Raw genomic sequence first — 24,244 nt, 5'->3', positions numbered from 1 at the left:
GATAAAAGCGATATATGTGGGCCTCTCGATGATTTAGTGATGACACCTAAGCGCTTGGCCAAGCCGGGACTAAGTTGATGTGTTCAATTGTAGTCTGTTATCAGTCGTCATGAATCGGAAGTCGGGAAATAGTATAGAGAGAATGATTGAAATTCATGTCTTTTGTCTATACGATATCTTGAGAATGAAGGAATATATAATCCCTTATCTAGAGGACACGCTATCTGATAAGATCAGAGTTGATAGCGGCTTTTGAAAGCTACGATTGCTGATCAGGTTCTGAAGTCATACAGAAAATAGTTATTAGACTTATCCAAGTGGGAGACTGTTGGATTAGTGTCTAAGTCCATAACTGTTTTGGTATGTACTTGACCCGATTATGAGCATGGTCCTTTTGGGTTGCCTTCACCATAGCAATATGTAGGATGATTTAAGGAGAGAAAGGTTTAAATATGATTTATTAATATATTATGAGAATAATATATTAAAGGAGAAATCATATTGTTTAATTAATATTGGTCAAGAATTAATTTTGTGGTTAAAAGAGATTAATTAAACTTAGGGGACTGAAGTTGTAATTATAAGATAATTATAATTGGGCTATGGATCACCTAATAATATATAGGTTGAATGAATTCTATGGGAAGCCCAATAGAAATCGTCCAAGGGATATGTTTAAGGAGTCCATGGGCTGCTTAGGGCCTAAGCAGTCAGATTAGGGTTTCCTAGTTGTAAACCCTAATAGCCTACATGTATAAAAGCCTTAAGCCCCAAAAACGTGAACAACACTTCCATTAGGGTTTCCAGCCGTTTTTGGTGCCTCTTTTTCTTCTCCTCTTCATCCAAGCTGCATATGGTGTTTGTGACTCCATTAGAGGTACTACACTTGTGGTACTTGCTTTCAAGAGCTAAGGAAATTCAAGGAACTAGTTGTTATTGCTATATAACAACAAAAAGGTATGTATTCTAGCTTTATATATGAATTTCAAAAATTATAGTAGCATGCCAGGTTTCTTTTTGTGTTCATAAAGTTGTATAACTAATAGTGAAAACATAGATCCAATACTAGGGTTGCATGCACACATAGGATTGTTTGTATAAGACCCATCAAAGCAGAGTACTTTAGGATCGTTTTTATGATCATCTTAATTATTTAGGAACCATGTCACAATTGATTCGCTAAGGATACCTTAGTACATTTACTGACTAAGAAGAGGAATCAGGAATTGTTGAAATGGCTAAATCAAGAAGATGAGTCATACTTCGTTCCAAAATAGAGTCTTGGAGTCATACTCTAGTTACTCCAAGTTGTACCTTAAGTGACATATTCTAAGTAGGTTTATAACACCTCATGAAATGTGGAGTAATTTTTTTTTTGACTCTTGTACATTTGAAATTGGTAGTTGTGATGTTTTGGCTAAAACAAAGACCAATTATATGAAGTGTTTTTTTGATAAGAACCCACACTAACTCTTGAATATTTTCTTGTTGAGAAATGTTCTTTGACTGAGAATCTTATATGTCAAAAGGTCAGTAGGAGTCTTATGTTGGGAAATTCGAAATAGGGTTATAGAAAGTCTGGATCCCAAACAGGAATCATGTAAACACTTTCCTTGTTTGATATTTTTACCCCATATGCCTTCAGTATCATGAAATCCAAACTAGGATAATTCCTGAAGCAACAATTTTGATTTTAGGCACAAAATCAGAATCAATTTTGATAAGATGAAGAACAAGAAGAACCGTACGTTGTCTTTCTCTGTGTTTCAATCTACATACCGTTTCCCTAATTTATCTAAACAACAGATAAATAAAAAACAGTTTTAATCAAAGTAGAAACACTATCACAGCAGATAAAGGAATTAGTCACAACTTCTCAGCTCCCTACATCCCTCAACAAAATGGAATTGTCGAAAGACGAAACTGATCTTTGTGTGAGGCGGCCAGAACCATGTTAAGTTTCGCTTCCTTACCATTATATTTTTGGGCTGATGCTATTTCTGCAGCTTGTTTTACACAAAACAGGTCCTATCTCAATAAGCGTTTCACTCTTACCCCTTATGAGATCATCAACAATAGAAAACCGAATGTCAAATTCTTTCACGTGTTCGACTCACGATGCTTTATCTTCAATTCTAAAGAACATTGTAACAAGTTTGACGTAAAAGCCGATGAAGGAATTTTTCTGGGATATTCTCTAACTTCAAAAGCATATAGGGTCTTAAACAAGCATTCAAGGAAGATTGAAGAGACATATTATGTGACTTTCGATGACAGCTTCGTCAAAAGGATAAGCGCTACTGAAGAAGCTATTGGAGAAATTTTCACTCAGACAAGTCATGTTACGGCCTCGATTGCTAATTTGTTTGAGCAGTTTGTGGAGTTATTCGATGAACCAGAGAAAGCTACTCTCTCTAAAGCCAAGGCAGTGGACAACAAAATCAATCATCTGAAGCAAATCGTCGATGAAGCTGCCAAATGACTAGGTGACGGAGAATCAGCTCCAAATAAAACTTCTCAGCACAATGCACCAATTGAGGGGGAGCACTATGATCCTATAGCACCCGAAGGTACTGTAGCACCCGAACGCTCCACAGCACCTGAAGGTACTATAGCTCACGAACACTCCACAACATCTGAAGGCACAGTAGCACCCGAACACTTCACTACACCCAAAAGTCCCACTGCACCAGAAAGCTCATCATTCGAGGGGGAGAATGCCAATACGTTTTATGACGAAGATAGTCAATCAGAATTGGAAGAATTAGTGAACGCTGAATTGGATCCTTCCTATGATCCAAATTACCCTCCTCTTGTCAAATGGACTAGAGATCATCCTGTTTCACAGGTTGTGGGTAATGTCTCTGAAAAGGTGTTGACCAGATCTCAACTGAAGGCAAAACAGACTTCTTTATTTTCCAAAGTTGAGTTCTGCATGTTTAATTCTTTCATCTCAAAGGTTGAACCAAAGATGGTAAACACTACTCTTGATCACTCTGATTGGGTTCAAGCTATGCAAGACGAACTTAATGAGTTCGAAAGAAATAAAGTTTGGTATCTCATTCCAACTCCTCAAGATGCCTCCGTTGTTGGTCTCAAATGGGTCTTTAGAAATAAAATGGACAAGGAAGGTAACGTAATAATGAACAAAGCTCGTTTAGTGGTGAAAGGATATTGCCAGGAAGAAGGAATTGATTATGAAGAGACTTTCGCTCCAGTTGCAAGGCTGGAATCTGTTCGAATATTTCTTGCCTATGCAGCGCACAAAAACTTCGAGGTCTACCAAATGGACGTCAAATGTGCTTTTCTGAATGGAGAACTCGAAGAAACAGTCTACGTGGAGCAACCTCCTGGTTTTGTCAATGAGAAGTTCCCAAATCACTGCTATATTCTGGACAAGGCGGTTTACGGTCTGAAACAAGCACCTAGGGCCTGGTATGAAATGCTAACTAAGTTTTTAAAGATGTCCAAATTCAAACAAGGTTCGGTTGACCCAACCTTATTTCGTAAGAAGGAACGTAACCACCTTATGATTGTACAAATTTATGTCGATGATATCATCTTCGGCTCAACGAATCCCAGCTTAACAGCTGAATTCAGAAAGCTGATGGAGACTAAATTTGAAATGAGCTTCATGGGTCCGATTAATTTTTTCCTTGGTTTAAATATTAGACAGGGACCCGAAGGCATCTTTATCAACCAGGAAGCATTCACCAAAACTCTTCTTGCCATATTTGGTATGATGCGAGACTCAAAGGTCAAAGTTCCAATGGCATTCGGCACCAAACTCACACCTTCGCTGGAGAAACCGGCAGTTGCCATTACGCTATACCGCCAGATGATTGGGTCCTTAATGTATCTTACTGCTAGCAGGCCTGATATCATGTTTTCCGTATGTTATTGTGCTAGGTTTCAGGCGAACCCACGAGAACCACATATGCTTGCAGTGAAAAATATACTCAGGTATCTGAAGCGAACTACCTCTCTCGGTCTATGGTATCCATCCAACTCAGGCTTCTTCGTTCAAGCCTTCTCTGATGCAGACCTTGGAGGATGTGGTTTAGACAGGAAAAGCACCACAGGGGGTTGCCAATTCCTTGATGGGAAGTTGGTCAGCTGGCAGTCAAAGAAGCAAACCTGCGTTTCCCTTTCTACAACCGAAGCAGAGTACATCGCAACCGCCTCTTGCACATCTCAAGTCATATGGATCCAAAGCCAGCTCAGAGATTATGGACTCAACATGAAAAAGATCCCACTATATTGCGATTTAGAAAGTGCAATTAGGATCTGTCATAACCCAGTGCAACACTCAAAGACCAAGCATATAGCACTGAGATATCACTTCATTAAGGATCACGTGGAGGATGGAAATGTCGAAATTCACTTTGTTCGAACCACTGATCAACTGGCCAATATCTTCACCAAAGCCCTACCTGAAGCAAGTTTCAATAAAATCCTTCAAGGTCTAGGAATGATGGAATCAGAATCGGTACCAAAAACACCATCTCAAAGTTAAAAGTTAGAAGCGAAATGAACCGAACGCTCGGTCTATTTCGGGTTCGGTTCACATGGGAACCGAAATGAACCGAACGCTCGGTCTATTTCGGGTTTGGTCCCATTGCACATATTTTCGCTCAATCTCAAAAAGGTGTTGTCTATGGCTGTAAACTTTTGTGAAGCTGTTTTTCCAAAAATCCAAAAATATGTTTTTTAGGAACCGAAATGAACCGAGCGTTCAGTCCATTTCGGGTTCGGTTCAATTTTTTTTATTTTTTTATTATTTATTCTGTTTGGTTTTTCTCTTTTCAAAAACTTAAAATCTCCAAAAATATTTTTTTCTTCTTTCATTCTTGTTTAAATATCGATGGGCCAGGTTTCATTCTCACATTTTTTAATAGTTAAGCGTCCCTAGAAGCATGCTGCTGCATGTTGTCCAAAGCCTCAACTGATTTTGAATAAAAGCCTTAATGACTAGGTATATACAAACCTTGTCTTCCCAATAAGGCTGCTCCATTTATTCTAATCCTGAGCTACCTTACTCTTTTCTCATATGGGTTAAGAGTTTACTGCTTGGTCACTATTTTCAGCAGAGGTACTATAGTTTCTCTTCACCACCTCAATATTTTTCTCCATCATATTTCGGTCTCATATCGTAACCCTTGAGACTCTAAGAATTAACCACTGAGGTTTATGGTTACACAATCTCTGTGTTTATGATCTAAGCTTCGTGTCACTACGTGCTTAGTGAAACCCAAAATTCAATACCTAACATGAATTGATGGTAAACATGAAATCTCTTTTTGGTTGTCAGATTCTTATGAAATTGTTATTTACCATAGCATTTATTCCCTTAGAATCTAGTTTAATTTTTTTTTTGATATTTCACCATCACACATCTTCAATAAGTCACTATATACATAATCTAGCCTACTTGTTCAATAGACCACATCGGTCTCACAGGTACTTCATTTACTCTCGGTCTTATGTCAAGGTCCGGGATTCTAAACTGAAGCGAAAGCCACCCTTTTAGCCTTATAAAAAGATGCCTTTCAACACTTCTTAGAAAGTGATTGGTCGTAATTCAACGGGAATCCATACAGACACTTTAAGGTCTCTCTTGACCTTGAAGAAAGTGATTCGTGCCCAGGATCAACTGTTTTGTGTCTATATTGACATCACAAATTCCCACATATATCTCGCTTCATTTCCTTATCTTTCACAATCTATGCACGAAAATCTTTGATTTTCCAAAAAAAAAAATCTCGTTCGGTTCCATTATAATCTTATGTTTGGATGACAACTATTTAACAGATAAGATGCTGACTCAGCCGACAGAGTAACGGCTTCAATAGTGAGGTGACGGGCACGCGTGCAAAACGGAATAGTTTTTCTCTCTCATGCGTAATTATCGAGGGTGCCAACCGTCGCGTTTCTGTCACATCCGAAACCGTTTCGTGTATCAAGAAGATTTGTGGGATGATTTTTCTCTTTCCTCTACCCACAGTATAAAAGGAACACCTCTACTTCATTCCATACTTACAGGATTCAAAAATCAAACGAGCAATATAAGGCGATTTATACTCTACTGTTCATCATCTTCCACATTCAACAATGGCGGACTCTTCCTCTGTTCAGGAAACCTCTTCCCATACCAACATTCTTCCCATCTGCACTCAACAAAGTTTGGTGATCGATTTAAACCCTAAAGCTTACGAGAATTATATGTATCCCATGGCAGAGTGTCTCAAATACTCTCCATTGGTGCTAGCTCTTTCCAAGGTCGAGATTGTGCCCATGGAATGTCTTTCCCAGGTTTTCTCCACTGCCCATTATGATAGATCAGTGGATCGAGTCTACTTCGACCTTATTTCTCACAAGACCTCCATCTCCAAGCAACGATTCTGTTGGCTCCTAGGTTTTGAAGCCAATGAATCTAGGGTTAATCCCGATTCCATCACTGTAGGACAGTTATTTTCGATGTTCTACAACATGGGCTACACAGAGATTCTCATGACGGTCACTAAGTTCAAGAAGTCGTGTCTTCCTCCTACATGGAATGGTTTCTTCACCATTATGTTCAAAGGGCTCTCTGAGTGCAGTTCTGGTTGGGGCCAGCAAGTTGTTCATGACCATTCTCTATGGTCTATATCACGACATCAACCTCGACTACGGCTCGGTTCTCTGGCAATAACTCATTCAGAGCCTAGCCTCCTCCTCTCGCCACACTGAGGTGTCCTACGCCAGATTTTGGACGCTAATCACCAAGTGGGCCATGGATAAACTTCAGTTCCAACAGTTGCTGGTTCACTTCTCTCCTCCATCAGTGTCTTCCACACCACCAAGATCATTGTTACCGATCTGACCAAGTTTTCCTTTGTCGGATCCATTCCGGATTCTATGCCCGCTGGGGTGTCCAAGGAGAGCGTTATAATGAAGGCCTACAAGGACTTTCGTCCTTCGGGCCCACGGGAACTTTCTGCGGAAATGGTTCAGTCCATCATTGATGCAGATAAACCAGTTGCTAGAGGGAAGAAACCCGAGAAAGGGAAGATCAAGAAAGCATCAAAGGGGGCAAAGGGTCCTTCTCCTAAGAAGCGAAAACCCTCAAAGACAGATCTTTCCCCCCCAGCGAAGAAGAAGAAAGTACAACCGAAGAGCAAACTTATTCTTTCTTCTTCGTCCAGTGATTCAGAAGATAACCATTCTGACTCAGATGAGTCGGCTAGAGGCGAAACTTCTCCTCACTCGCCTGCTCATGAGGTACCTGTTTCATCAAAACCTCCTTCCCCTTCTCCTATATCCACCTCTTCCATTCCCACCATAACCTCTTCCATTCCCATCATAACCTCCTCCATTTCCATTCCCTCCATATCTAACCCTATTTCTATTCCCCCCATAACTACCTCTACTACTCTTTCAACCACAACAACTTTCATTCCCCTACCACTCTTCACAGAAGCCACCAAAACTACCACCAGTGAGGTTCCAACCAACGTATCTAATACGGGGGTTCAAACTTCACAACCTGAACCCACTACCACTACCGAACCACCCACCGCACCCTTATCTCCCACTCCATCTGCTGAAACCGAAACCTTTTTGGGAGGGGAGGATACGGTTTCTGATTCCATCTACTACAGCCCCTACCAACTTCAAAGTGATGATGATGATGATGCTCCAGTTACTAAAAAGCACATCAAGGAACTCCACGAGAAGATTGACAATCTTGTGGCTTCTTCCTCTTCCTAAACATCTCACTTTTCGGAGGCTGCCATTCAGGGAATGGTGGAATCTCTCTCCAAAGCACATGAAGCCTCTATCAGCTCAGCTGCTGCTTCTATTGATAAATCGACAAAGGCTAGTGCTGTTGCGACCGAAAAAGTCGAAAAACTATTTCAAGACGCCCAGATCTGGCTGGAGTCTTTGCAGGCGGCATCAGAAACAAACACCAAGAAGATTCGCACCATTGTGGAGAAGCTGGTCCATTCTTTCGAAACCGAAAAAGACCAATTTGCCAGCTTCCACCAGAAACTCAAAGAAGACAATCAATCTTTTCAATCTTCGGTTGCGGATCGTCTTCTTTCCTTTCAAGCCACTATTGCTACTGAATCCACCACAAAGGACGAGCTTGCTCGAAAGTCATCCGAGCTTACTCTAGCAACTCATCAGCTCTCCCAAGCCGAGAAGGAGATCGATTCTCTTCGGTCTGAGAAAGCTGTGGTCAGGAGTTGTGTTTCAGATGTCCATGGAGCTTTGTCTAACATTATCGAAGCCCATGATCCGATTCTTAACTATTCGGTGAGGCGTACTCTTGCAGAGAAGCTCGCTCCTGCTCTTGCCCTGCTTAGCCGCATTGAAGGCATTCCTGAGCAGGAGGACCATCTGAAACAAGGGGGAGAAAAGAAGCCCACAGTTCAATCAAAACCCCCTACGAGTTCTAAAGCTCAATCACTTCCATTTTCATCACTTGTCCCTCCGAAAGCACCCAAACCAACAACTGTTCCTGCATCAGGTTTGAGTGCTCAAAGCAAAGCCAAACAAATTGTTGACGATAGTGATGAAAGTGATGATCAAGAACCGATTGTCAGCTTACTGAGGAAAAAGATCAGAGAGAAGGAGCTGGATGAAAATGCTCGCATCATCAGGGAAGCCGAGGCCAAGGAGAGGAAGATAAAGGAGGCTCATGATCTCCTTGAAAGCAGAAAAACTTTATTTCCTCCTTGGACTCTCGAAGTGCTTATCAAAGAAGCCATTAAGTCCCCCTGCACTCTTTGGTTAGAACCGGTGATATCCTTAGACCGTGTCAATTCGGTCGATTCCCAGTTTGACATGCCCCTGACCCGAAAAGCCTTTATCTTCCATGCATTCGCTCATATAGCTGAAGTTCCCCATCCTCACCCAAAGGTTGATAGGGAGCTTGTAGACTATTATCTGAGGACCACTCAACCTCAGTATCAAACATGGAGCGCACAGAAGATAACCAACGTTTGGGTTCTCAAACCTATTCGTGAAGGCAACTTCGTCAATGTTAGATTCAAGGTCTTGAGTGGATCTGATAAATCTGAGCATTCCATCTCTCTGGCTGATCTTCCCAACTTAAACCCTCATGATTGGATTGTCTTGCACAACATTCTTCTTGTCAATGAAGCTGAATATGGTCCGATCATAGACCATTTCAAGAGAATGTTAGTTTGCTATACTTTGGAGGTGGCTAAGCTGGATCAAGAGGTTGCTAATGTTCTCAGGAAGAAGCCCATCATCACTCCAGTCGGTTCTGCAAGCGATATAAACCGAATGAAGATGGGAAAGATTGATCCGAAACAGAACTCAGTCATGTTCACCAGGGCAGAAGGTCAGAAATGCTTATTTGCTTTGGCTGACAAACATCTTTACACCACTACCTGCTTGGAGCATGTTCTGGGTATCATCAATCGGTGCAAACAGAACTCAGAAAGTGATAAAAATTACTTCAACGATATGATCAATTGGTACATTCACTTCCAACAAACACTTCTTGCTATCATTCCCTGCCTGTTCAAGACTGTAAAGAAAGCCAGTGCCGCGGGGGTTACCAAGCTGGAGTGAGGTCTCGCCCTAATTGACGCAAAGGGGGAGATTGTTGGGTACTTGATGTTGCGTCTTGGGCTCGCTTCCTAGCCCATCTTGTATACGGTATGGGCCTGTCCATCCGTATCTTGTTTTTTAGGGTTTGTGTATTAATAGATTCTTGCATGCATCTTTTTGGGAACTGATAGATTGTTGGTTTTTATGTGTAATTAAGAAGATCTCTTTTGTAACCCTAGAATCCTCTACAGCGGAAGTTCTTTATCGAGCTCTGCTGAGGATTGAACGATCTAATCATTCGACTCATTCAAATCTATTCTTAAGTATTGTTTCATTGTTTTACTTTCATTATCTACCTGTTGCAAAGATCTATTCGATCAAAGAGTTTTTATATCTCATCAAGAATTTACAAGGACTTTAAGCCCATCCCTATAACAGACTTGTGCACTAAGTCTTGCGCCAAACTCTTAGTGAGATGGTCCGCCAAATTTTGTTGTGATTTTACAAACTCAATCAAAATCACACCATCCATGATTAGATTTCTAATCATCCCATGTCTAACATCAATATGTCTCGATTTACCATTATAAACTTGACTATAAGCTTTAATCAAAGTAGAAACACTATCACAGCAGATATGTAACAGCCCGGAATTTCAAGTATTGTTAAAATTATATTTTAGGGGGTGTTTTAAGGGGGGACTCGGCGAGTTGGAGCCAGAATCGCCGAGTAGGATCGCAGACCTGGTCGCGGGTTCGCAACTGGACTCGACGAGTCAGATAGGGACTCGGCGAGTTTGCGCTGTTTAGCGAAAACCCTAGCCGTTTAGGTTTGGGACGTATAAAGGGGACTTATAGGCCGTCATTGTTCGTTTTAGCCTTCTGAGAAGAACTCTAAATCGATTGTGTGCATCTAGATCAAGATTAAAGGCCATTGGTGATTTTGAAGGAGTTGTTGTGCAAAGAAGAGAAGGGCTTGGCTAAAGGAACAACAAAGGGGTCACATTCTGAGGATTGGGGACACAGAGAACACATTATCCAGGTAAGAATTCGTGTATACTCTGCTATGGTGATGTATTTAGAGGATTAGGGTTTATGGAACCCTTTTATGGATAGATTAAATGTTACCCTTGTTCCCCAAACGATTGTAATCCTGTATTAGGACCCTTGGAGATCCAGAATATCCCATGTCTGTGCATTTCGGGAATTGGTGAAGGTTTTGGATTGAAATCCTTATGCCTTAGGTCAACATGTGAATTATAAGTCTCGGGGTGTAGCATGAGCACCTAAATGAAGACCTTACGTGATGGACCAGTCTAGGAGGGCCAGACCTATGAAGGGTCGGAGCAGTTCTGACCTTAGGAAGCAGTTTGAGCGGCTTCATGGCATGGACTCGCCGAGTCAGATGAGCAGACTCGGCGATTAGCTTGAAGAATAACTGGGACTCGTCGAGCTGTTCCTCAGACTCAGCGAGTGGAGTCGGGGTGGCCCCGCGATTCTTCCAGGAGTAACTCGTCGAGCCAAGGAGGATACTCGACGAGTAGAAGGGAAAACCTTAGAGGACTGGAGGACGACTAGACTCGCCGAGTCGCCAGAGTACTCGCCGAGTCCGGTCGAGTTGACCGTGGACCGTCGACCAGAGTTGACCTATGTGTAATTTCTTAGGGTCAGTTGTCTTGAAAGATAAAACTATTAATAAGAGAATACATTACCCAGGGAGCTTGAAGCTCGGCGGATCAAGTGCAAGTGATTTCAGGAGTTGCTAATTTCCAGTATCCACGAGGTGAGTCTTCTCACTATACTGTACCCGGAAGGGTTTGACTGTGTGACCGGAAGGTCGGATATGATATGTGTTATAAGTGCTATAAATGGAAAGGTAATTACTATGCGTGCTATGTATGTTTATATGGGCCGGAAGGCAATATGTATGGGCCGGAAGGCAATATGCTACGTGACCGGAAGGTCGGATATGATATGTGATATATGTGCTATATGTGGTAAGTTAATTGTTATATGTGCTGTGTATGTTTTATGGGCCAGAAGGCAATATGTTATGGGCTGGAAGGCGAATATGTTACGGGCCGGAAGGCGATTATGTTAAGGGCCAGAAGGCGGGTTGTGTTGTGGACCGGAAGGTTAGGGCCTGGAAAGGCGTATATGCGTAAGTTGTATATTGGGGAACTCACTAAGCTTCTTGCTTACAGTGTTTTGTGTTATGTTGTTTTCAGGTCCATTCGGTAACACGGGACGGCACCGGCTCGATTGTACACACCAGAGAAAGAGTTATGTTTTGGAGGATCCTGGTTTTCTATTCAAGTGAAAATGAACTATGTTTTGTAATTCAATTATGAACGAGATTTTAAACAAGTGTTCTAATAAAATGATTATTGTAAATGAAAAATTTTGCCTTGAAATTTACGGTGTTACAAGATAGATAATGGTGAAATCGGTTTCCTCCACAATGGAATCTCATAAATCAAATTCTTTAACCATTCTGCTTCCTTGCTTGCAGCAGCCAATGCAATAAATTCAAATTCCATTGTTGAACTTGTTATACAATATTTGTTCTTGAATTCCCAAGAAATAGCACCTCCACCAAGAAAGAATACCCAACCAGTTCTAGAAGAATGAACTTCTCTATTGGATATCCAACGCACATCATAATAACCTTCCAAGACCGAAGGAAATCCTGAATAACACAAACAATAATCCTTGGTTCCTTCCAAATACTTGAAAACACGATAAACCGCTTGCCAATGTTGAGTACTTGGATTATGAGTGAATCTACTCAATCTTCCCACTGTGAAAGCTATATCAGGACGAGTGCTGGTCATAGCATACATCAAAGAGCCAATATCTTGCGAGTAATCCAGTTGAGAAATTGATCTGCCTCTATTAGGCATCAACTTCATGCTTTAATCCATAGGGGTGTTAACGAGTGTACAATCACTGTAAATGAACCGTTTTAGAATTTTCTCAATGTAATGTGATTGTGTAATAGCAAGTCCCTTGTTCACCCGTTTAATCCTTATTCCAATAATTACATCCGCCTCCCCCATATCCTTCATGGAAAACTTTAAAGACAATAAATTCTTTGTTGCATTAATTTGATTTTGAGCAGTGCGACAAATCAACATATCATCTACAAATAAGCAAATGATCACACCAGATCCAGATGAATCAAAACGGCTGTAAACACATTTGTCAGATTGGTTTAAAGAAAAACCATTAGACAAAATAACTTCATCAAAATTCAAATGCCATTGTTTTGGAGCTTGTTTAAGTCCATATAGTGATTTCACAAGTCCACACTTTTTGCTCATTTCCAGGCAAGACAAAACCTTCTGGTTGTTTCATATAAACTTCCTCGTGAAGATCACCATTCAAAAAAGTTGTTTTAACATCCATTTGACGAATCGCTAGATTGTAAATAGCTGCCAAATCATGCAACAATATAATGGTATAAATTCGCTCTAACGGTGCATAGGTATCGAAATAATCGATACCGGCTTTTTGTCTAAAACCTTGAATGACCAGACGAGCCTTGAATTTATCAATGGTTCCATCTACCATCATTTTTTCTTGAAAATCCATTTACATCGCAAAGGTTTAGAACCAGAAGGTAAATCAGATAACACCCAAACATTATTTTCCATAATGGATGACATTTCTTCATCAACCGCTTCTTTCCAAAATGCAACATCTCGAGACTCCATAGCTTCCTTAAAAGTCTTTGGATCAATCTCAAGATGAGAGGAATATGAGTATTGTTTCTTCACTTTATCCCTTGAACCTTCAACCAAAAATAGTTGAAAATCCTCGCCAAAATTTTTCACGACTCGACCTCGTTTGCTTTTACGAAGTTGCTGTGTTTTTGGAATTGAAACAACTTCCTTAGCATCTGATTTAGGCACCTCACTTGTGCTTGGAATCAGATCCTTTGGTCTTTGAATTGAAGAAAACTGCAGCTCATCAAAAATCGCATCTCACAACTCTATAATGGTATGAACGGAATATGCCTCATTAGGTTCTATAACATAAAACCTATAAGCTTTGGAATGTTCTGCATATCCAATAAATATGCAGTCAATTCATCTTTCAATCAAAATTTTCTTTTTAGGTTTGGGTAATTTCATAACTGCTCGACATCCCTAAATTCAAAAATAATTCAAATTTGGTGTTTTCTTGTGCCAAAGTTCATAAGGAGTAACTTTGTTCCGTTTATTAGGAATCCGGTTTAGCACATAATTGGTTGTAAGCATAGCTTCAACCCAAAAGCCTTCACTGAAACCCGAAAAGGAAAGCATCAAATTTAACATTTCTTTTAAAACTCGATTTTTCCGTTCACCAACACCATTTTGTTGTGGATTGTAAGGAGCTATGGTTTCATAAATGATTCCAACCGATTGAAAGTATTCAGAATCCATGTACTCTCCTCCCATATCTGTCCTAAGTGTCACACCCCAAAACCGAGAACGGCGGAATACGTTCTGGGGTGGAGGACGTCATGTACAATATCATAGCAATTGCATAATAGTAAAAACAAGCGACAACGACCATTGCATTAATATAGTATTTGTAATTACAAATGTGTTCTGTACAGTTAATAGACACCAAAAGTATAACAAAATTAAAAGATGGGTCTTGTATATGCTCCATCTTCTCAAAAGCTGCACCAGTACCTGTCTATCTTTGACATGAGGATACAAGTTATTTTGAAAACCGGTATCAGCATAAAGATGGTGAGTTCATAAGATTTTAGTGTCATTTCGTGTATAAAGGTGTTTGCAGTCATGTAATATAAAAGCTGAAATAAATGTTGAGAGTAGTAGAAATCCCTAGAAAATCCTATATTTCCTAGAATTGTATATTTGTAAGTTAAATCCTTTGAGTGTGTAGCAGTATTTTCATTGAAACTTTCAGTGTTAAAAATAAGGTAATAAATTTCATACAAGTAACATAGATGAGTAAAAATATTGCTGGTTGACTGTAGTAGTGTTGCAAACTTCAATATATATTTATTTACTTTGGGAAATTAGCTTAGACTTTAAGTCTTAGTGTGTTAATTTGGATATGGATGTGATTTCTCATGTAACCAAACTGAGTGATTATAGAGGGCCCGATGACCTTCCCGGTCATCCGTAGTGTAGTGATGTAGTGCCATCCCTGGGCCTAGTTGGCTCGGACTGTAATTAACAGTCGGGATGTAATAACTTTCATCCTGTACAGATCTATACATTTAGTGTTGCTTCCCTTCCGGGAAGCCCTGGTTATATGGTATTTACGCAGTAGAGAGCCGTATCGAGGAATAGTGTGTTATATTCTGGTTTAGTGTATTCTCTTGTATTATAGTATAGTAACTTTTATTATAGTATAGAGAGTGTTCTCTTAAACGTATCTTAACTCGTGGTAGTAGTAATTATGGCGGGTATCATAGTGATAGAGGTAACGAGTAGTAGTATTAACTATACATATTATAGTTAAATAGAGTGTGGAGTCGCATGACTTTGATTTACAAAGGTATTGTATAAGATGAAGACTTTCATATCTAACACAATATATATGATATATAACTAAGAAATCAATGATAGTCGGACGTATAACAATATACCCTAAGACCACAATCAAACAAGAACAGGAAATAAGGTGAGCTATCACTCATAAGTCCTTTAAATCTTATTTATATAAATATATTGATGTCGATATAGTTTAAAAAGAAAAGTAGTTTAAACTCGGTTTGAAAACAGTGTAACAAAAATTTAGTTTAGAATATCAGCATGATGGAGACTCACCCAGTCCATGCCCACAATGACATCGAAACTCTTGATCGATATTGGTATGAGGTCGATTGGAAATGAATGATCATCCAGTGTGAGAGTGCAACCTATGTAGATTTCCTTAGAGCTCTATGTCTTTCAGTTAGCCATTTCTACGACAAATGTTTCTTTTAGTGGTTGTGGGGATTGCTTAAGTAAGTGTTTAAAGTTTTGGTTTATGAAGCTTCTTTCTACTCCACTATCGAATAAGACACAAGAATAAGAGTTGTTGAGAAGGAACGTACCCGTGACTACTGTGGGGTCCACTACTGCTTCATTGTGGCCAATAGCGAGTAGTCTTCCTGTTCCTCCCGTATTCCCGGCCTTTGGACAGTTTTTCTTGAAATGGCCAACTCATCCGCAGCCATAGTAGGCCTGGCTCACTCCCGAGCTGGGGACTTGGGAGATAGGTTTGGGTTGGGATCTGCAAAACCGGACAGTATGGCCCTTCCAGTCGTAGTTGGTGCAGTGTAATTCACGGCAGGGGCCGTTGTGATGGAAGGGGCACTTGGGACACTTGGGTAAGTTTCCAGCATAGGATTTGGCTGGTACAGGGGGTAGTAGGAGTGGTGGCAGCATGGACGGCCACGATCTGTTGGTTCTTGGAGGAGGATTGAGTTTTCTTGCCTTTCTTCTGATCCTAATGCTTCCTCTTGTTTTCATTCAATTTGGGTGGTGCAGCAGTAATCGCCGTGGTTGTTGATGGGGTGGAGGGAGTTTCATGATCAATTAACCTCTAGGCCAATTCCATGGTGCTATCAAAGGTCGTAGGATGTGATGCCAACACGTTTCCTTGATACAGGGGCACTAAGCCCCAGATGTATCGTTCTATCTTGTTGCTTTCAGAAGGGATCATGTTGGGACATAGAGCTACTAGGTCGCAAAACCTGGCAGTATAAGCTATTATGTAAATCCCCTTCATCTTGAGATTCCAAAGTTCTTTTTCTAGTTTCTGAACTTCGCCCCTAGGGCAGTACTCATTCATCATTAGGTCCTTCAGTGTGTCCCAGCCCATGGCGTTGTCTACTACCAAAGAGAGTGATTTGACATGGCCATTCCACCATGTCAATGCCCTTTCAGTGAAAGTGGCAGCAGCGAACTTTATTTTGCTTTCTTCGGGGCATGAGCACATTTCGAAGACAGCTTTAGTCCTTTCAATCCATTGGGACAAAGCAAGGATTCCTCCGGTCCCATTGAAAAATGTCGGTTTGCAGCTTATAAAGTCTTTATAATAGACCCCTTTGTATGTGAGGGAATTTCACCGTGTCTGGAGTTGATGCCCATTCCAGCTCCACTAGCATCATCGGAGTTCATTTGAGCCATAGCAGCTGTTACCGCTGCAGTTATAGTTGTTTGGAATATCACATGATCGATCTGTGGAGGAGGAGGTGGTGGAGGCGGAGTTTGAGTTGCAGGTCTGCCTTTGTTCGGGCGCTTGCGGGGAGGCATCTTTTACTGAAAGTTCAGAGGGATAATGACAGTAGTGAGAATCAATTGCATATATGATGAGAGCATTTCATGGACTAAACCATAGTACAACTATCAGATAGAGTCATAGTAACAGAGTAGATAACTGCCAATATTACTGATATTAATGATGTAATATGAGTTCGGGAAAAGTGACCTAATAGTAGGTCTTACATCAAATCATAAGGAAAATGTTGGCAGCCTAGAGGTCTAATTAGAGTACTTTCAAAGTTAGGAATGTTTACAACAAGTGCTCTACCGAGCATAGAAAGAGAAAGGCTATTCCTTAAACAAAAGGGAAAGATAAGTAGATATCTTCTACTGACGACGTGTACTCATTGGGCGAACCCTAAGATCAGCCAGTTGCGAACAACTTCCTGAAGGTGTTTCTCCTGAACCCTATGACGTGCTTGGAGTTCCCTAACTTCGGCTCGGAATACAGCTAGGTGTTGCTGCAGAACCTCATTGGTCCTCCTAGTCCTATCCATGGCTTCTTCAAGTTGGCGGATGTGGGCAGTGTTAAGGCTGGAGTTGGCATCAATTTCCACGACTCTGTTGATGGCTGCTTGACCTTGTTCGGTGTTCCTGGCGATCCTAGGGACCATGATGGGCAAGACTAGGTCCGCTGATCCTCCTTCGCTTATGTTGTAGAAGCTTCGGTCTCCGTTGAAAGGTACAGGTTGACCTGCTCATCGCTCCATCGGTTCAGGGTTATTGCCCACATGGGGGTGCGACCTTGAAATACCAGACGGGGGTTAGGGTTTGGAGCTAATGGGGGCAGGTTGTTGACTTCTGGCTCAGAGTCGGAGCTATCCGAAAAGCCTTCAGCACAGCGATCATCCAAAGGGATCGGGTGATCATCTTCTGGCTCCTCATCGAGCCATCCTCCATTGCCTTGGTTCGGATAATACGGATCGTCGGGATGGTGGAAGCCAGACATGTTATCTACGCAAGAATGGGGAAAGAAAGGTTAATAGACGTACTAATCTAGGATACTTATAAGATGATCGTTATTAGTCGACCCAATACTTGCATAGTAAATACCAATTACATGTAACCGAAGCAAGATAGCCCTTCGAATAAGCAACCCTAACTCCAGATCCCCAATCAAACAAGAACATGGAATGAAGCAAAGGTCACATATTCTAAGTCTATAGCGCCCTAGTCACATGTAACCGTGATGTATCCACTTAGAAACTATTTCCCTACTAGTAACGACCCTTTTTGTTATCACATATGTAGTTAGTAGAATACATAATACTCCTATACTATTCTTGTTCTGACGTTCTTGTGGTAGTGTTGGTAAGTTTTTAGACTTGTTGCAACACCACAATCAATCTTAGTCACATGCTGGTCACTCGTAAAGAGATGTAGTTGATCAGGCTACATCCACCCAGATGTGACTATATGTCTCTAAGCTTAATTGTGTTGTTCAACAATCTTTAATACTTCTGTTCTATTCTAGAAAGATACTGACCCTTTGTATTGGTGAATGTGTGTGTATATATATATATATATATATATATATATATATATATATATATATATATATATATACACTTAATTTAATATTATAGTATTTAAAAGTATATATTCTTGGTCAGAGTGTTTTAGTCCCGAAGTGTTTATAGTTTCTATATATTTTATGGGTTGATATACTTAATTCACTATAAACAATGCTCTGATACCAATCTGTCACACCCCAAAACCGAGAACGGCGAAATACGTTCTGGGGTGGAGGACGTCATGTATAGTATCATAACAATTGTATAATAGTAAAAACAAGCGACAACGACCATTGCATTAAAATAGTGTTTGTAATTACAAACGTATTCTGTACAGTTAATAGACACCAAAAGTATAACAAAAATAAAAGATGGGTCTTGTATATGCTCCATCTTCACAAAAGCTGCACCAGTACCTGTCTATCTTTGACTTGAGGATACAAGTTATTTTGAAAACGGGTATCAGCATAATGCTGGTGAGTTCATAATATTTTAGTGTCATTTCTTCTATAAAAGTGTTTGCAATCAAGTAATATAAAAGCTGAAATAAATGTTGAGAGTAGTAGAAATCCCTAGAAAATCCTATATTTCCCAGAATTGTATATTTGTAAGTTAAATCCTTTGAGTGGGTAGCAATATTTTCATTGAAACTTTCAGTGTTAAAAATAAGGTAATAAATTTCATACAAGTAACGTAGATGAGTAAAAGTATTGTTGGTTGACTGTAGTAGTGTTGCAAACTTCAATACATATTTATTTACTTTGGGAAATTAGCTTAGAATTTAAGTCTTAGTGTGTTAATTTGGATATGGATGTGATTTCTCATGTAACCAAACTGAGTGATTATAGAGGGCCCGATGACCTTCCCGATCATCCGTAGTGTAGTGATGTAGTGCCATCCCTGGGCCTAGTTGGCTCGGATTGTAATTAACAATCGGGATGTAATACCGTTCGTCCTGTATAGATGTATACATGTAGTGTTGCTTCCCTTCCGGGAAGCCCTGGTTACATGGTATTTATGCAGTAGAGTGCCATATAGAGGAATAGTGTGTTATATTCTGGTTTAGTGTATTCTCTTGTATTATAGTATAGTAACTTTTAGTATAGTATAGAGAGTGTTCTCTTAAATGTATCTTAACTCGTGGTAGTAGTAATTATGGTGGGTATCATAGTGATAGAGGTAACGAGCAGTAGTATTAACTATACCTATTATAGTTAAATAGAGTGTGGAGTCGCGCGCCTTTGATTTACAAAGGTATTGTATAAGATGAACACTTTCATATCTAACACAATATATATGATATATAACTAAGAAATCAACGACAGTCGGACAGATAACAATATACCCTAAGACCACAATCAAACAAGAACAGCAAATAAGGTGAGCTATCGGTCTGAAGTCCTTCAAGTCTTATTTATATAAATATATTGATATCGATATAGTCTAAAAGAAAAATAGTTTAGACTCAGTTTGAAAATAGTTTAACAACAATTTAGTTTAGAAAATGTTTTTGATGACTATTTAAAATAGTTTTATTGACAAATAGTTAAAAGTATAGAAAAATCCTTTTTGGGTGTAAGTTATAAATCACATATGATTAGGAACTAGAACTTGTTGCATTCACTTGTATCCCCCCTCCCCCCCCCCCTAAAACATTTAAAAACATTTAAAAAGGCTAATTAAGGTGTATGAGCTCACCTGTAGCGAGTAGATCAGATGGAAGTGGCGGATGAGCGTTTGGTGTCAAGTAAAGACTTGTACACATTCTATGACCCTAGTAACATATGAAGACATATGTTTACAAGTAATTAGTGATTAAGACAATAATTAAACACATATAGAAATCCTAATGTGAAGAAAAGCTCTATGGTCAAGTGCTAGAAGGCTATTGGGTTGCAAGGAAGGAGTTTTAGGCCTCACTATGGAGTTTACTCCTCACATACTCACCTTAGGTGAGTTTACGGTTGAAGGACCACCTACCCCATGGTTTTATGGCCGTAAACTCATGGGAGGAGTGTATTTGTGTGTTTTCAAGTATCTTGTGTCACTAGGAAGGGTTCCAAGGTAATTTACAAGGCTTGAGGGGTGTTTAAGGCTCAAAAGGGACACTCCCTTGGAGTTTGTGGTCCTAGGACCACTCCTTGGGAGTTTACGGTCGTGAACCCCATGGTTTACGGCCGTAAACCCTTGGACACTCCCTACACGTCGATTTTGAGGTCATTTGTTCACTCCTACATGTTTCTAGGTGAAGGAATAAGCCTAATTAGGAGGTTTAGGGTTTGATTTGCATAGTTTGAGGGAGTTTACGGCTTAAGGGTGTTCTTGGGCCGTAAACCCTCTTTCAAGCCTCTAAACATAAGCTTTAATATCTAAAACACTTCTAGGGTATGTTCTAAGTTAGCCTCTAAGCCTAAGGAAGAGATTTGGGGGCATTTTGGCATAATTTTAGGGGTTTACGGCCCTAGAGTGTTCTTGGGCCGTAAACTCCTTACTCTTGGCCTTCTTGGACGAATTTCAAGCTATAATGACATGTAAGGAGTTGTAGAACAATCTAGGGTAAGAGTACATACAGTTTGGAAGCGGAAACTTGCGGATTTTGGAAGAATCGGGCCTTGAAGAGAGAGACAGAGTAGAGAGAGAGAGAGAGAGAGGGACTAGAGTGGTAAAATTTCTAACTTGGTGACCACTCAACCCTTATATAGGGTTTGAGTTTGTGGCCAGGTGGAATTTTACCCGATACCGACGTTAAACGGGGCTTATGGTCGTACCCAATTAAATGGTCATATTTTAATTTGTTTGTAACTAAAACTTCTTAAAAGGATATTTAGGGTGTTTCTCGCATTCCTAATTTATTTTGATCCTTATGAAGTTATAATAAAAGTTCAAAATTTTTTATTTGTTTGATCCCAATGTTAACGGAAAAGTTTAATAAGAACGAGTTCTATTAACGGAAAACGGGTTACGGTGATAGAATAATTTCAGGTTGTCACACTAAGACATTTTATTGAAATACCCAACTATAATTCAACTTCGGTTTTATATACTTTTAACTTTTCCAAAGCTTTACTTTTGGAATGTAACAAGTATACATAATAAAACCGACTTGAATCATCAATAAAAGTAACAATGTACTCTTTATTTCCCAAGAAAGGTGTAGCATGGAAATCACATAGATCACTGTGAATCAATTCCAACACTTCTGATTTTCTATTAACATTTGGAAATGGTTGTTTCGTGATTTTAGTTAACATATAGGTTTTGCATTTTTCAGAATTAATGTCAAAAAGCTGGAATCAATCCGGATTTTGACATTCCAACCATTCTTTTAATATGAACATGTCCTAGTCTATTATGCCATAACATAGACTTATCAAGATTAGATACAGGAGTCATACAAGTAGATTTGACATGTGATGCAAGACAACTTATAACATTTAACTTAAAACATGTTCACAATAATAACCAAATCCCACAAATATTCCACATTTAGACAACACATACTTGTTTGACTCGATCACTTGTTTAAACCCATACAATTCAACAAACCAATAGACACAAGGTTCTTTCGAACCTTTGGAACATACAATACATCAAACAAAGTAATTGTTTTTCCAGAAGTAAATGTAATACTAACAACACCAGTTCCTAAAATTGGCTTTGATCTTTCATCCGCCATGTGTAATACAGAACCTTTATTTACTATGTTCAACTTCGTGAACCATCGTTCATCATTACACACGTGATGTGTAGAACAGGTATCAAGCCACCATGAATATGTATCAGCCCCCTGTACAAAAGAAACTTTAGGAGTTAGCAGCATAACATTGAATACTGAACTTACAAGATCAATAGTTAATTAACCTTTGGCTGCAGATTGATCATGAGACCCACTACCACCACCAACACCCTCTTTTCCACTACCACTAGCACCTTTATTTCCAAGTTTCACCTGACAATCGCATTTCATATGCCCTTTCAGATGGCATCTCAAACACACAAGTTCCTTGTAATCCTTGAATTTTTTGTTGGACTTTTTACTTACGTTTTTTTACCCTTGACCTTGTGATTAGAATTGTCTTCTTTATCACATTCAGCCATATGAACTTGGAGCTGTCCAAAATCAGATTTGCCCTTTCTAGTTCCTCTGTCATTCTCTTGATCACGAAGTCCTTCTTCGATTGTCAAATGATTCCCAATGTGAATCAAACTTATCTCTTCCTTTTTATGTTTCATATGGTGTTTGAAATCTTTCCATGAGGGTGGAAGTTTATCAATCACACTTGAAACAACAAAGGATTTGTCCATGAACATGTTGTGTTGTTTGAATTGACCATAAATTCGTAGGATTTCATTATATTGTTCCATTACAGATCGAGAATCAACCATTTTATAATCGTTGAAATCAGAAACAATGAACTTTTTACTTGAAGCATCTTGTGCAATATATTTTGCTTCAAGTGTTTTCCATAATTCACTTGTTTCAATATTTTGATGAGTGTCAAAGAGGGAATCACACATACCATTCAGAATGTGACCAAGGAAGATGTAGTTATCATTCTCCCATTTGATTCTCCTTCTGATTTGTTCCAGACTTGCATCTTCAACCTTTTCTGGTTTTGGAGTAGAAAGAACATAGACATCTTTTAAAGTGGTCAACCAGAAGTGCATCTTCTTTTGCCAACGTCTTAAATCTTGGCGTTGAAATTTCTCCAATTTGCCAAACGAAGTATTAATGTTTTTCAGTGAATTGCTAGCCATCTTTTCAGAAAACAAAAATATCAAACAAGATTGTTGGGGAATTCGAAATAGGGTGATAGAAAATCTGGATCACAAACAGGAATTGTGTAAACACTTTCCTTGTTTGATATTTCGACCCTATATGCCTTGAGTATCACGAAATCCAAATTAGGATAATTCTTGAAGCAACAATTCTGATTTTAGGCACAAAATCATAATCAATTTTGATAAGTTGAAGAACAAGAAGAACCGTACGTTGTTTTTCTCTGCGTTTCAATCTATATACCATTTCCCTAACTTATCCAAACAACGGGTAAATGAAAAACGGTTTTAATCTTTTCAAGAATGAAAATTCAGTCCTTGTACAGTTCTTAAAAAATTTATTCCTTGTATGAAAAAGCAGGACCCCCGACTTGACACAACAGATTAGGGTTCAGTACTAATAATGTTTAGTAAATACAAGTGTGCACTCCTGCACCTCCTAACTTGTATTATAACAAAAAACATTATTCTTGAAAAACTTGTTAAGTCCTTTACACTAAAATATATTTGATGATAAAATCACCAACATCTTAATGGTCTTGAATAGTTTCAAGAACTAACAAGAATAAACCTTTTAGTTATCACTAGAAAACGACCTGAGGTTAATGACTTATCGTGTTGACATATTCTTATTTCTTTACCTATTCCAGTTATGTTGACTATGCATGTGATTCCTATAAGTTCTCATTTGACTACCTAAGGCAAAACACCTTGATCAGTGAAAGTACATTGATCAGTGTGGGTGAGCTGATCAATAACCTGGATGCACTGGTAGGCCCTTATGCTACTGGATGGCAAGAAATTAAGAATAATCAGGTTTAGTCCATATGAGTTTGAATTTGTCATAAACCTTGTCATATGATAGTGGTTAGAAATGACAAGTTCACATGGATAGGAACATATACACCATAAAATCTAAGTGGCCATAGGTTTCTCCCTACGTCATGAAATTGATTATGAGGAAACGCTTCCACTAGTAGATTTTAAAGGATTAGAGTAACCACTTGTGGTAATTGCGTCCTCAAATTTGAGTATGATTACGACATCCTTTTTCATAGTTCGAATTATGATAAATTGCAAATAGTTTGAACATTCGGGACTTATTGCTATAAGT

The 24,244-nt window shown here is 39.4% G+C and overlaps 1 protein-coding gene and 1 pseudogene across 1 annotated transcript; both read right to left on the bottom strand.

Moving 5' to 3' along the window:
- Positions 1-11,986: 11,986 nt before the first annotated feature.
- Positions 11,987-12,475, bottom strand: LOC145002845 (secreted RxLR effector protein 161 pseudogene; annotated as a pseudogene).
- Positions 12,476-22,207: 9,732 nt separating this feature from the next.
- On the bottom strand, positions 22,208-23,109 carry LOC145002843 (uncharacterized). The gene is made up of 2 exons (XM_078962032.1): positions 22,411-23,109; positions 22,208-22,300 (listed from the first exon to the last, which is right to left on the bottom strand). Exons 1-2 carry the CDS (start codon positions 23,107-23,109, stop codon positions 22,208-22,210), a joined length of 792 nt encoding a protein of 263 aa, XP_078818158.1.
- Between the last annotated feature and the right edge of the window lie 1,135 nt (positions 23,110-24,244).

This window comes from Lactuca saligna, chromosome 6 (genome assembly GCF_052625555.1).
Source record: "Lactuca saligna cultivar CGN05327 chromosome 6, ASM5262555v1, whole genome shotgun sequence".
NCBI classification, from domain to species: Eukaryota; Viridiplantae; Streptophyta; class Magnoliopsida; order Asterales; family Asteraceae; genus Lactuca; species Lactuca saligna.
This window is presented reverse-complemented; position numbering and strand designations above follow the sequence as displayed.

Bases quoted from the DNA above. Each gene is read 5' to 3' on its own strand.
- LOC145002843 (XM_078962032.1), bottom strand. From the start codon at position 23,109: ATGGCTAGCAATTCACTGAAAAACATTAATACTTCGTTTGGCAAATTG. The intron at 22,301-22,410 runs GTCAAGGGTAAA...TGCGATTGTCAG, and splicing joins AAGACAATTCTAATCACAAG to GTGAAACTTGGAAATAAAGG.